Source organism: Leptodactylus fuscus, chromosome 11 (genome assembly GCF_031893055.1).
Source record: "Leptodactylus fuscus isolate aLepFus1 chromosome 11, aLepFus1.hap2, whole genome shotgun sequence".
Classification (NCBI taxonomy): Eukaryota; Metazoa; Chordata; class Amphibia; order Anura; family Leptodactylidae; genus Leptodactylus; species Leptodactylus fuscus.
Window position 1 is genome coordinate 20467493 of NC_134275.1, and position 13524 is coordinate 20481016.

At 43.7% G+C, this 13524-nt stretch overlaps 1 protein-coding gene across 1 annotated transcript in view; it reads right to left on the bottom strand.

Moving 5' to 3' along the window:
• ASTN2 (astrotactin 2) overlaps positions 1-13524 on the bottom strand; it is a 481865-nt gene that overhangs the window by 70794 nt on the left and 397547 nt on the right. Inside the window, exon 16 of the mRNA XM_075260063.1 lies at positions 5884-6149. Within this exon, the coding sequence (XP_075116164.1) occupies positions 5884-6149 (266 nt within the window). The remainder of the gene's footprint in view (positions 1-5883; positions 6150-13524) is intronic.

The following is a 13524-nucleotide window of genomic DNA, read 5'->3' on the forward strand; positions in this document are numbered from 1 at the left end:
AATTTTTACACGTAACATTTAATGATTATTATTATTACTGGCACACCCGTAAACCTGCAAACCCACATGTGGCTGTTAACAGTATAACAAGCAATAACCTACTACCCCAATTCCAATGAAGTAATAAAAATAAAAACAGAATACAATGATTTGCAAATCCTTTTCAACCTATAGTCAATGGAATACACTACAAAGACAGAACAATTAATGTTCAAAAGGATAAACTTTATTTGTTTTTATGCAACACTTTGATGCCTGCAACAGTTTCCATAAAAGCTGGGACATGGCCAACATGAGACTGGGCCCGGGGTATGTTTATCACGGTGTTACATCATCTTTCCTTCTAAGAACACTCAATAAGCATTTGGGGACTGAGGACACGAATTGTTGGAGCTTTGTAGGTGGAATTCTTTCCCATTCTTGCTCGATGTACAACCTCAGTTGCTCAATAGTCCGAGGGCTCTGTTGTTGTAATTTGGGCTTCATAATTGCCACATATTTTCAATGGGTCTGGACTGCAGGCAGGCTAATGTAGTACCGGCACTCTTTTACTATGAAGTCACACTGTGGTAACACATGCAGAATGTGGCTTGGTATTGTCTTGCTGAAATAAGCAGGGGCGTCCCTGGAAAAGATGTCACTTGGATGGCAGCATATGTTGCTCCAAAACCTGTATGTACCTTTCAGCCTAAATGGTGACTTGACAGATGTACAAGTTACCCATGCAATGGGCACTTACACACCCCATACCATCATAGAGGTGCCATGGGCACTGACACCCCCCCCCATACCATCAGAGATGCGCCACGGGAACTAACATACCCCATACCATCAGAGATGTACCATTGCCACTAACACACCCCCATACCATCAGAGATCTGCCAAGGGCACTAACACACCCCCATACCATCAGAGATCTGCCAAGGGCACTAACACACCCCCATACCATCAGAGATCTGCCATGGGCACTAACACACCCCCATACCATCAGAGATCTGCCATGGGCACTAACACCCCCTCATACCATCAGAGATCTGCCATGGGCACTAACACACCCCCATACCATCAGAGATCTGCCATGGGCACTAACACCCCCTCATACCATCAGAGATCTGCCATGGGCACTAACACACCCCCATACCATCAGAGATCTGCCATGGGCACTAACACCCCCTCATACCATCAGAGATCTGCCATGGGCACTAACACCCCCCCATACCATCAGAGATGTGCCATGGGTACTAACACCCCCCCATACCATCAGAGATCTGCCATGGGCACTAACACACACCCCCATACCATCAGAGATATGCCAAGGGCACTAACACACCCCCATACCATCAGAGATATGCCAAGGGCACTAACACACCCCATACCATCAGAGATCTGCCATGGGCACTAACACCCCCCCGCATACCATCAGAGAAGTTGACTTTTGAATTTTGCGCTGATAACAATCCAGACAGTCCTTTTCCTCTTTGGCCCGGAGGACATGACATCCATGATTTCTAAAAACAATGTGAAATGTGGACTGGTCAGACCACAGGATACTTTTACATTTTGCTTCAGTCCATCATAGTTGAGCTCTGGCCCAGAGAAGCCGGAGGAGTTTCTAGGTGTTAACTTGCACTTATAGATGTTGCGACAAACTGTGTTCACTGACAGTGGTCTTCTGAAGTGTCCCTGAGCCCATGTGGTAATATCTGTTACAGAATGGCGTTATTTTTTAATGTAATGCCGCCTGGGGGATCGGAGGTCACAGGCATTCAATGTTGGTTTTCGGCCTTGCTGCTTACTTGCAGAAATTTATCCAGATTTTCTGAATCTTTTGATGATATTTTGGACTGTAGAAGATGACATCCCTAAATTCCAAAAATTGTGCGTTAAGAAATGTTGTTCTTACACTGTTGGACTATTTGCTCACAAACTGGAGAACCTGGCCACATCCTTGCTTTGTGAATGACTGAGCCTTTCAGGGATGCTTTCTTTATACCCAATCATGACACTCGTCTGTTTCCAATTAACCTGTTCACCTCTGGAATGCTCCAAACAGGGTTTTTTTTGAGCATTCCTCAACTTTCCCAGTCTTTTGTTGCCCTGTCCTAGCTTTTCTGGAAAGTGTTGCAGGCATCAAATTGAAAGCGAGTGAATATTTGCAAAAAAACATCCTCAATAAAGTTTATCAGCTTGAACATTAAATATCTTGTCTTTGTAGTGAATTCAAATGAATATAGATTGAAAAGGATTTGCAACTCATCGTATTCTGTTTTTATTTATGTTTTACACAATGTCCAAACTTCATTGGAATTGGGGTTGTTAATGAAAACACCAACAGCACAAGTCCGATGCTGCTTCGCAAGTCTTCTCCAAAACAGGCTGCTTGACAGCAGAAGTTACCCCTCGTTCATGTCTGCGTTGGTATTCTGTTCGGGGGAGTCCACATGGGGACCCTCTGAACGGAATACCAAATGCAATTGCCAGTGCTGTACAGTACAGTAAAAGCACACGGACCCCATAGACTATAGTGGGGTCCGTGTGCTTGCTGCCAGATCTCCGCACAGAACATATGGAGAAGAAAGTAGTTCACAATCTACTTTCCTGTCCACATGATTCATGCGGGCAGTGGGCGGCAAGCACATTGGTCCCATTATAGTCTATGGGGTCCATGTGCTTTTACTGCACAGCGCTTGCAGTTGCGTTCAGTACTCTGTTTGGGGAGGGTCCTCATGTGGACTCCCCGAACGCAGATGTGAACAAAGGGTTAGAGTAGCCTAAAGCCTGCCCTACACATTAGACTTTGGATGGTCATCATGTGATTGTCTGTTCAATGATGACTTATGAATAATCCAACCATCAACATTAGCAACTAAACTCCATGATGTGTATGTATATGTGTGTGTGTAGGTGTGGGGGTAGAGGGAAAGCTCAATATTAAGGGAGCCTTCAAATGGAGTTTACGCTCGATCATTCTGAACGTAAAACTCGTTCAGAGTGAGCGGCGTAAAAAACAGATCCCATTGACTTGAATGGGTGCCGGCATACACGCGCTCCCCATTGAAATCAATGAGAACTTTCTTACCTATTGCTTTCAATGTGATACGCACGTATCAAAAGGCGTGAAGGCTCCCTATAAAAAAAAAAAAAAAAAGGGCTCAGAACCTGCACAAGTTGACTTATGATTGTCCAAAAACATGATCCATTTTCAGTAGCCCATAACAGATATGTAACAGCGCATGATCATCTTTTGGCAGCCTGGCATTGGCCGGCATCATTACACAAACAGTTACGGTATTTTGATTGCTGAGCAATGAAATGCACATGAGCTAGTTTTAGGCTGGAGTATATTATACAAAGCTGTTTCTTATACGCCATCACAGGCACAAAAAGGTAATTTAGCTTGTGATTGATGTCTATCAATTCCTCAGGTGACTTACTTGACTTTTTTCAGGGTTTAATGGTCTCCAAAATTCACCACTTACGCTAGAGAAAATTCTACAGTGTGTTCCTCTGCGAGTCAACATGACAAAAAAAACACTCAAAATAGTTTTCCCTGCAGGTTCTCTCAGAGGTCGGCAGGTCTTAGTCACACCATGCGGATATTTATTTCTATCTCATCAACCATGCTGATACTGTAGATCACAGCAGGTCATCAGTCATCGGTTTTGCATTGGTGGACCCGCTGCGATCACAGTGTGTGTGGCCCAGGTCTTACATAGCTGACAATTATCGCCTATGGCTGCTAGACACTCCACGGCTAGGACCCTCAGGGTGTATTCACATGGTGGCCCCTGGCATTGATTTTGAGGTGGATTGTGCCCTGATTATGCCTCCCATTGTTGTCAATGGGAGCCAGAGATTGAAGCACGAGGAAGCTGTAGAGAGTCGGATATCTGAAAATGAAGAGAAATCTGAGATGGAAGTCTGCTTCAAACACCGCTTCATAGTCTACTGTGTGAACCCGGCCTTCCTGAGTGATCATGCAGTGATCAGGAGCTTGAATGGAATACATAGGATTGATGATAGCCAAAAGTAGCGCTTGGTTTGGCCCAGTGATCAAATATTTATACCCTATCCTGTTGATGAAATCCTTTACTATGGTGGCAACACGGTGACTCAGTGGTTGGCACTGCAGCCTTGCAATGCTGGAGTCAGGGGCTCAAATCCTGCCAAGGACAACATCTGTAAGGAGTTTGTACATTCTCCCTGTGTTTGCATGGGTTTCTTCCCATACTCCAAAGACATACTGATAGGGAAAAAGTGTATATTGTGAGCTCTATATGGGTTCACAATCTACATAAAAAAATAAATAAATAAAATCCTTTACTATGTAATGTGCTACATGAGAATAAGCTCTTTGTGAAAAAAACTAAATACAGCCATACAATACCTCAAAGGCCCCGTTCACACGGGGCACGGAATGGCGTATTTTGGTCCTGATTCTGATGCCACATAAGAATTGGACCAAAATGCGCCTTCCGTGACTGTCGCAGCTTCCCCCTCCGGAGTAGGCTCAAATGAATGGGCCCAGTCCGGAGGGTGCTGCCGCGAGAAGGACGCCGGGGGCTGAATCAGCCGCGGAATTTGCCTGAAGAAAGGGCAGCTCGCTTTTTTCCGTGAGCGGCATGTTCCCGGCAGTAAGCTGGCGGTCTGCATAGACATCTATTGTGAGGGGGCGGATTATGACGTGGATTCAGCAACAAAATCCGTCCCCTCTTGCCCCGTGTGAACGTGCCCAAAGATATAAAAACAAAACATTATATAGATATGGTGGACACATTGTCAAAAGCAACACTGCAAAACCACAAACATTTGTGGTAAAACTGTGTATTTTGTTTTCGGCACGCTACATGCATGGGAATGCAGAGGCGATGGTTTATCTTTCTTAAGAATAGAATAGAATATTCCATGAAAGGATTTTTTTGGAGGGGGTGAGGTAAAATGATGATGATCTGTCCATAGGACATGGCAATAATACCAGATCATCGGACATCCGAGACCAGGAACCCCCACTCAACGCTGCATCACATGAGCAGCCAGAGACATCAGCCTCTAAGGGTAAGTTCACACTGGGTTTTTTGGTCAGGATTTTGAGGCCGTATCTGCCTCATAATCCTGACCAAAAAGACGGCTCCCATTGAAATCAATGAGAGCTGGTCAGCGACATGCTCATTCTTGTAGGTGGATTCGCCTCGTGACATCCGCCTGAAGACACTCCCTCCCAACTAAGCCCATTCATTTGGGCCTAATCTGGGGCGGAGTGCGCGGCTGGATGCCGGTGCAGTGCATCCAGTCACAGATACCCGTATTTTGGTCAGGAACCTGAGGCGGCCTAATCCAAAAAAAACCTATGTGAACTTACCCTAAAGGAGGCTCACTCCAGTGAGTGCTTCTTAAGCTCGACTGGCCACGTGACATTACATTCATTGGTTACTCCCAGCACGTCGTTGATCAGCTGTTTGCAGTATACTTGTGCTAGCACTGATCTGTGTTTTGCGGCCAGGGATTTTACTGCAGGCTCTGTCCCACTGGCTTGAATGGGACTGAGTTTACAGTAATTTCTCTAGCTGTTACCTGCTATACAGAGTTATGCCAGTTCTGGCGCCAACAGCAGATCGGTGGGAGTGCCAGGAGTCTACCCACAGACTGAACAATAGAGATGTGAACACTGTTCGGATCAGCCGTTCCGAACAGCATGCTCCCATAGAAATGAATGGCGTGGCATGGCGTCCGGCTGCCGGCAAAGTGTAGTGCCAGGTGCTTCCATTCATTTCTATGGGAGCGTGCTGTTCAGAATGGCTGATCTGAACAGTGTTCACTCATCTCTACTGAACAACAATTTCAACGTGATAGGTTCCCTTAAATCTTGAAATTGGAGACATTCACCTCTCGTGTAGCATTATCCTGAATAAGGTTGTACAGGGGAGTGATGCGGTTAATTTCCAGGAGCACTGGGATGGGGCTGACTTGCTCCTTGCCTGCTCTTCGGCACAAATGACAGCTGGATGGACAACGTCCCTTTTCTTCACAGTGGATTTCAACTCCTATAATAAGCTGGTCATCGGAGAGCATCTGTGCCGTCAGCAAACCTGAGAGGTATGTGATGAATGGCATGGACTTCAGCTCCTTCTTACTGCCAAGCTCTGTGGTTTCTACAAAGAGAGAATGCAGAACTAATAAACATGAAGCATGTAGGGTATACATTGTAGGTTATACATGGTATGTACAGAACACATGTGACGGTATGAATCAGTGATGGCAACGGCGTTGTACCCACTTGGACACCCAATAACTACTGTAGCCCAAATCCAACCAGCGCAACATCTGGATGGAGTTCCTATATTCTTCTAGTTTGCTGAGTCAGCCTTAAAGAAGCACTCTGGGGATTTAATAAAACAACTAAATGCATTTTCCACAACAGTGGGTCACCATAGCATCACATGGCCCAAAAAGAAGCCATTCATGTTATCAGGTAACATTACAAAAAGGTACGGAGTGCCTCTTTAAAAACGTAATTCATTCCACTACTTACTTTGTTAAAGCATTTTTCCCAGGATGAACCTTTATCGCCTTTCCACACTATAGATGATGTGTCTGATGGCTGTAGGTGTCACCGCTATACTCTCTACCAGTCATGGGAATGGGGGTCCGATGTCTCAAATATCTTTCGGAGAATGCAGTGATAAGTTTGAAAAGAGCAATGGATGAGCATCTTCCCTGCCAAACCATTCAACGTCTATGGAGCAATGGAGAGCTGAGCGCTGTACGTCAGCCGCAATGACATTGACGGGAGTGATCGGGCTCGTTCTTGACTGCCACGCCATTTAGATTTTCTCTCTCAGCAGTCATGTGGTGAGAAAGAAGGAGGGACTTAGGAAGCCCATTCTTGTGACCTGTCAGATCCCCAGACATCAGGCACTTAGCATCAGGCATACCGTATATACTCGAGTATAAGCCGACCTGAATATAAGCCGAGGCCCCTAATTTTACCACAAAAAACTGGGAAAACTTATTGACTCGAGTATAAGCCGAGGAGGGGGGGATGCAGCAGCTACTGGAAAATTTCAAAAATTAAAATGGTCGGAGTTTTTGGGTGCAGTAGTTGCTGGGGGAGGGGAGGGGGTGTTTTGGTTGTCTGTCTGCCCCTTCCCTGAGCTTGAGGACTGGGTCCCCCCTCCCACTTGGAATTCAGTCTGGCTGAATATAGGGGATCTGCAGTGCTCCTATTAACCCCTTCCCGACGGAACAGGAGCACTGCAGATCCCCTATATTCAGTAGACCGGGCACTGTCAGATACAGGGATACCTAATGTGTATGTGTGTCACAGTTATTTTGTATTTTTCTATGTATTCTAGGGAAAGGAGGGATTCAGAACTTTTATTTACTTTATTTTTTTATTATATTTTTTTAAAGCTTTTTTTCCCACTATTTTATGGGAGATTCTATACATTACTATTGCGGCTGGTCATAGACCCCCCCTCCCCCCACAAAAAAAAAATTAAAAAAAATTAAAAATTTTTTTTCTTTGCTTGAATTGAGTATAAGCCGAGGGGGGCTTTTTTCAGCACAAAAACTGTGCTGAAAAATTCGGCTTATACTCAAGTATATACAGTACTTAATAAATCTTGATTTCGGGAAAACTCTCAAATTTAACAGGTTTAAGCTATATTCACATGTGGGCTGGAGTCTCCTTTGGCATCTACCAGAAAGCAGCAGACTAAAAAAAAAATTTGGACAGAGGACATTTTCCTCCACTGGTTTCAGTTTTAAAAAGATGTAAGGTGTAACAGATATTACATTGGTACTACACTGACAGACCAGAACTTCAGAAAGGAGACACTAGTGTGAACCTAGCTGAATATATAAGGAATAAGACGGAGAGCTGATGGGACTGCACTCTTCTTTAGTAAACCTTTACAATAAGTTAATACTATTTCACTAAAAGATAATAAGAAGGATGACACACCATTCCATTTATATGGGAGCACTAGTAACTAAAGTAACACAGGTCATTCCTAGAAAACTTGTCATGTTACACTAAGGTCAGAGGGTGAAAGGCAGCATTCTGTCCATGTGGTGTTCTGCTGCCATCTACTGGTGGGACATGGGAATACACATGAAGTGAAAGAAAGCAGATAAATAAACCAAGACCAAGACATAAACCATCTCTCATGCCTCCCCTCTCATCTGGGACACTTCACTGTGTACAACATTCTCCAACCCCTCCATTGTAAACTTCCCTGCAGGTCAACCGGCCAACAAAGGACCTAAACAATATTCTGCCTCCAGCGGACATATCTAGAGCGGTTCCTCACTTGCCCTCTTGTATCTATTTCCTATTACTTACTAAAGACCTACCAAATGTATCTTGTAAACACTGTCTATTTGTCTGGAGCACACCGTATCCCCAATATTGTGCTATGTAAAGTGCTACAAAAGAAGATATAAATACATAAAAATAATAATAAAAATCTAACAATGGACAGATTTTTTGTTTTTATTTTTGATCTGTAAGTATCCAGTGATAACACTTTTTCCCACCCCTCACCTGATCGTCTGTCACACGCGGCAATTTCCATGTATATTTTATACCTTTCTCTTTCTTTGCTGTCTTTGCCATGATGCCTCAGCACGGCATCACATGGGCAGCTAGAGACCGTAACATCTTTACCTTGGCATATCTATTCCCTGTCATCTTCTACTGTCACTCCGAGCAAATGTAACCGTCACCGCTACACTACAGAGCACATTAATATTGTGTATGTCATTAGTGTAGATTTGGAAAAGAATAAACTTATGCAAATGAGACAGTTGGTGCACTGGGGGCGGGCCTTCAGTTCCCTGGAATACTGCTCTTGCCGCTCGGACTCCACTACCCCATGCATCCTGCCACTGCTATAACATCATCTGCAGACCCGAGTGCACCCTCTGCCTCATTTCCATAGGTCCCATCCAGCTTGGGCTGAATTAGTGATTGAATTCCTATGAATGTTAATGGGTAACAAACTATGTATCTATTTAAAATATACTGTATAATAATTTTATAATATACTTAAATCATAATAATGAATCAGTTTATTTTGATGCTAAAGTCACAGTCTCTCATTTTTTTTTCCAACGCTATAATTGGTCCTGACGTCACATCCTTGGTTGTGCAGGCGCAATATTTAGGGATCCCAGAATAGCAGGTAGTCCCTCATCCAAACATCTCCCAGGATATGCAGGAGAGGCACAGCAGGACGCACACATGGATATTCTATAAGCAGACTCTGATCGCTCTAGTCATATGGTGGTCTAACCATCAAACACTGAAGAGTCTGGTCTCTATATAGGGTGACGTGGTTCAGTATTCCATCAGGACATTATTGCTGAGGACATCTGTCAATGCTCACATGACCTCTTCATACCCTCTTCACACATCCATCTCAAAGACTTCTCCTGTGCGTCTCCATACTTTGGAACTGACTAACACAACACATCCCTCTTTCCCTTTGAAGCTTTTAAAGGAGGTAGAGCTAGGGACAAATTTCTCTTTTCCACCAATGAAGTCTTATTTGCATATTCCTTACCCAGCAGGCCATTCATGAATTGTAAGTCCCCATACCTTCTCTTCCTTGTGAGACATATTAACCCTTTTGACTCATGTTGAGACCTCTCAGCCAGCCAGTACATTACTCTGCGCTAAAGAGAAGCAACAAGTGTGAAACAGTTGTCTACAGAGGGGACCCTCTTCCTTTTGGAGAAGTTATTTTGGCTTGGCTATTGATCTCAGATTATGCCCTTTCTTTTAAAACCTGGTATTAATCTATAGGGACTTTCTAAAAGGTGGCAGTAAAACCAAGTTCCTCTTTTCTAGAGATGAGCGAGTACTGTTCGGATCAGCCGATCTGAACAGCACGCACGCATTGAAATGAATGGATGCACCTGGTACTTCCGCTTTGACGCCGGCCGGCCGATTAGCCCCCCGCGTGCCGGCTACGTCCATTCATTTCAATGCGTGCGTGCTGTTCGGATCGGCTGATCCGAACAGTACTCGCTCATCTCTATTTTTCACCAATGAGGTCTTGTTTATATATTCCTTACCTTTAGGCCCCTTGCAGATGACCATGGTGTAGGTCCGTGTGATATCCGTGTATTTCATGGATAGCACACTGACACATTCTTTTCTATGAATTTCACAGTCCCGTGTGCGGGCCAACACTCCAGGCTGCAAAATATAGAACAGGTCCTATTCCTGTCTTATTTTGCAGCTTTTGCTTCCGTGGCTACTATTCATTTAATGTAAGGGGCCACGGAAGAATGGCCCACGCAGCAAACGGGGGACATCCCTGTGTCCCTCATCTGCCACCCGTGCTATTAATTCACGGCTGGCCGGTTGCATCACGGTCAATTGCAACCTGCCTTAAATCTTGAAATGCAACCTGAGAAGTCACCTCTTCAAAGAAGCCTACAACTCACAGTAACCCAGAAGCCAACTATTTTAGCTGGTAATATGAGTGGCCAGCTCTGTCCTGGGGACCCAGTACAGGTGGTGGGTGACTGACAGACACTGTCCATGGTGACTTCCATGCGGGAGAACAACTCCCACCCCATGTATGGGACCTTGATGGCACTTAGTAAGTGACCGTCTGCTTCACCCCAAGTGTGAGAAGGAGCTATCGCAAGTCCTTCCTTCCAACCGCGATCAGGCTGCATAATCTACATCAGACCAAGCGAAGATCACTCCGCACAGAGATCTAATGATTATGACTATGAAGTCTTCCTTCTTTCTTCTTCTGTTCCTTAGCTGCTATGGACTCCTAGTTTATCTTCTCTTCTCTGCTTATGTGTGTCTACGTCTGTAATATATTACTGTGTATTATCCTGTATCTGTATTACTATGCTGCTGTAACATACTGAAATGTCCCCACTGTGGGACTATTAAAGGATTATCTTCTTCTTCCACCCTCACCTCCATTCGCCTTCCTTTGTAGATACAAGGCAACCCCATTAAAAAAAAATTCCTCGGAACAACCGTGCCAAAACATTTTTACCAGAAGACAAAAGCCGTCCTAAGGATGGAGATAATGTTGCATGAAGACGTTGCCATCTTCCCAACCCTGGTGGGTCTCCAAGCCAGCTTCTAGAAGAGCGAGCGGAGTCCGCTTTCCCATGGCACTAGTTTAGATATCTAATTTAGCGTTTATTGTACTTGTTTTCTCGCTACGTCTAAACATCGCTTTTTCAAGCGCCACGGACTTAATGGTACTCCTAGATAATAAGGAAGACATAAAAAAATATTCAGCTTGAAACGAAGAAGAGGGAACATAGCCTCGCCATCCAAAAATATATTTGCACGCTCAGAGACCTGAGGTCCTTATCAAGGGTGGAATCTGGGTTTCCATGGTGATAAACATTGAAAATATCTCGCAGAAAGTGGGGCACTTATGTCCACACCAGCACACATTAAGAACATTCAGGAAGCAGCTGGACTCTGTCCGTTCACATAATGTTTCTCAACATGTGGTTTGATAAGAGAAAAGAATCATCAGGACACTGGACAGAAATGTGAGGTATATATTGCTTTTTTATTCCATAAGGGTATAATAATTCTTTATTGTCTTCAGGTTTTATGACTCTGGCAGTATAATCGCTTATCTCGCTGGTCATCCCGATCAGTGTAATTCTCAATGTCAAAATGTCAGCACATAGACAGTGTAGTCTATTCAGAGGTCGCCCTGCGATCTCATGACCCGCCCGCAAAAATAAATGAATTTTTCTTTGTCTGACTGAAGGTCACTTGTTACACCTTGAAATGATATTTCACATTGCCATCACTGCACTAACTAGATTTCTTGAAGCAACTTGTGACTGTCACCGTGACCTATGTAACATTTGGAAAGAGCGGACTGTTATAGTTGGTAAGTTCCATAAAGGGATGCTTTCGAGTTCTAGATCATTTTTGTGTTTGTAAATCAGTCCTTCTCAAAGTGGAAGATAACGCCCCCTTGTGTGCGCTGGAGGCCTCATTTGGATTGTGGAAATGGTTTGCATGTTACCGAGGTCAGTGACTTATGGCTGTTTTTGAGTAAATTCGAGCATGATATTAAAGGGATCCTATCTTTCACACGCTATTTTTTCTAGGTACCACGTAGGAATAGCCTTAAGAAAAGCTATTCGTCTCCTATCTTTCGTCGTCTTTTCCACGCCGCCATTCGCCTACAAAGCCAATTCTTGTCGGTATGCAAATTAGCTCTCTCGCAGCAATGGGGGCGGGCCCCAGTGCTCAAACAGCAATGCTGCGAGAGAAAACGGTTAACACCCAACCCTTTCCACCCGCTCCACGTTTTACCTTTCGCGATGTGTAAAAAAAAATTTTCATTCATTTAAAGAAATCCCTCATTGAGATCTTGGTTTTTGCCGGATGTGTTGAATTTTTAAATACCATATCTATGCTATAGCCATTGCTATTCTGTACACTTACAGTATAGTACGTTATGGCCGACCCAGCTAATGTTATTGCATGGTGCAGGAAATGGTTAATTCATTTCTAAGAAAAAAATTCCCTAACAAGCAAAATATAAAGAACAACATATCATACAAGCCAAAACATCGTGGAGATTTTGGTAGACGAAATATAAAGCAGAGCATGCTCATATGTTACTGCTGCATTCAAGCTTCCCTCAGAATGGGGGTTTAGGACCCCTGTCCTAAATATATATATTAATACTATATATTAATAATATATATAATACTATATATTTTTTTTATAAAAAAAAGTACATCTGGTCCTGCAAACAAGATGCCCTATGCATCTCCATACACAGAAAATATACAAAAGTTACAAGTGTCAGAATATAGCAACTCCAAGAAATGTATTTCTTTTTTTTGCAAAGTTTGGGATATTTTTAAGGCATTAAAACGTAAATAAAAGTATAGAAATGTGGTATCTCTGGAGTTGCACCGACTCATAGAATACAGAAGACATGGCATTTTGCTTGCAATTTAAATGCTATAAAAACAAAGCCCATAAGAAAGTTGCGCCAACGCAGTTTTTCTCCAATTCCAACCTATTCTGAATTTTTTTCCACCTTCCCATTACATTGTACAGAATACTAAATGATACCACTCCAAAGTACAATTTGTCCCGCAAACATTAAGCCCTCATATAGTTCTGTGAATGGAAAACTAAAAGTAATACCATGTTTCAAAGGCAGGGAGTAGAGTTGAGCGATCGGGATCGGAAATGTTCAGATTCCGATCGGTGGTCGAGTAAATTTCATGATCAGAATTCCGATCCTGTTCTTTTCCGCCGGGATCGAGGTTGGGGGTTATTTCCCACAATGCTTGGCTACTGGCCAATCATTGTGGGAAAAGCTATAGTATCAGATGAGCGAGTACTGTTCGAAACTCCCGTTTCAAATAGCACGCACCAATAGGAATGAATGGAAGCGGCCAGCATGCAGACTTTGCAGGTGTCCGGTCGCTTAACCCCCTGCGTGCCGGCTGCGTCCATTCATTCCTATGGATTTACCACATCCTGCCACT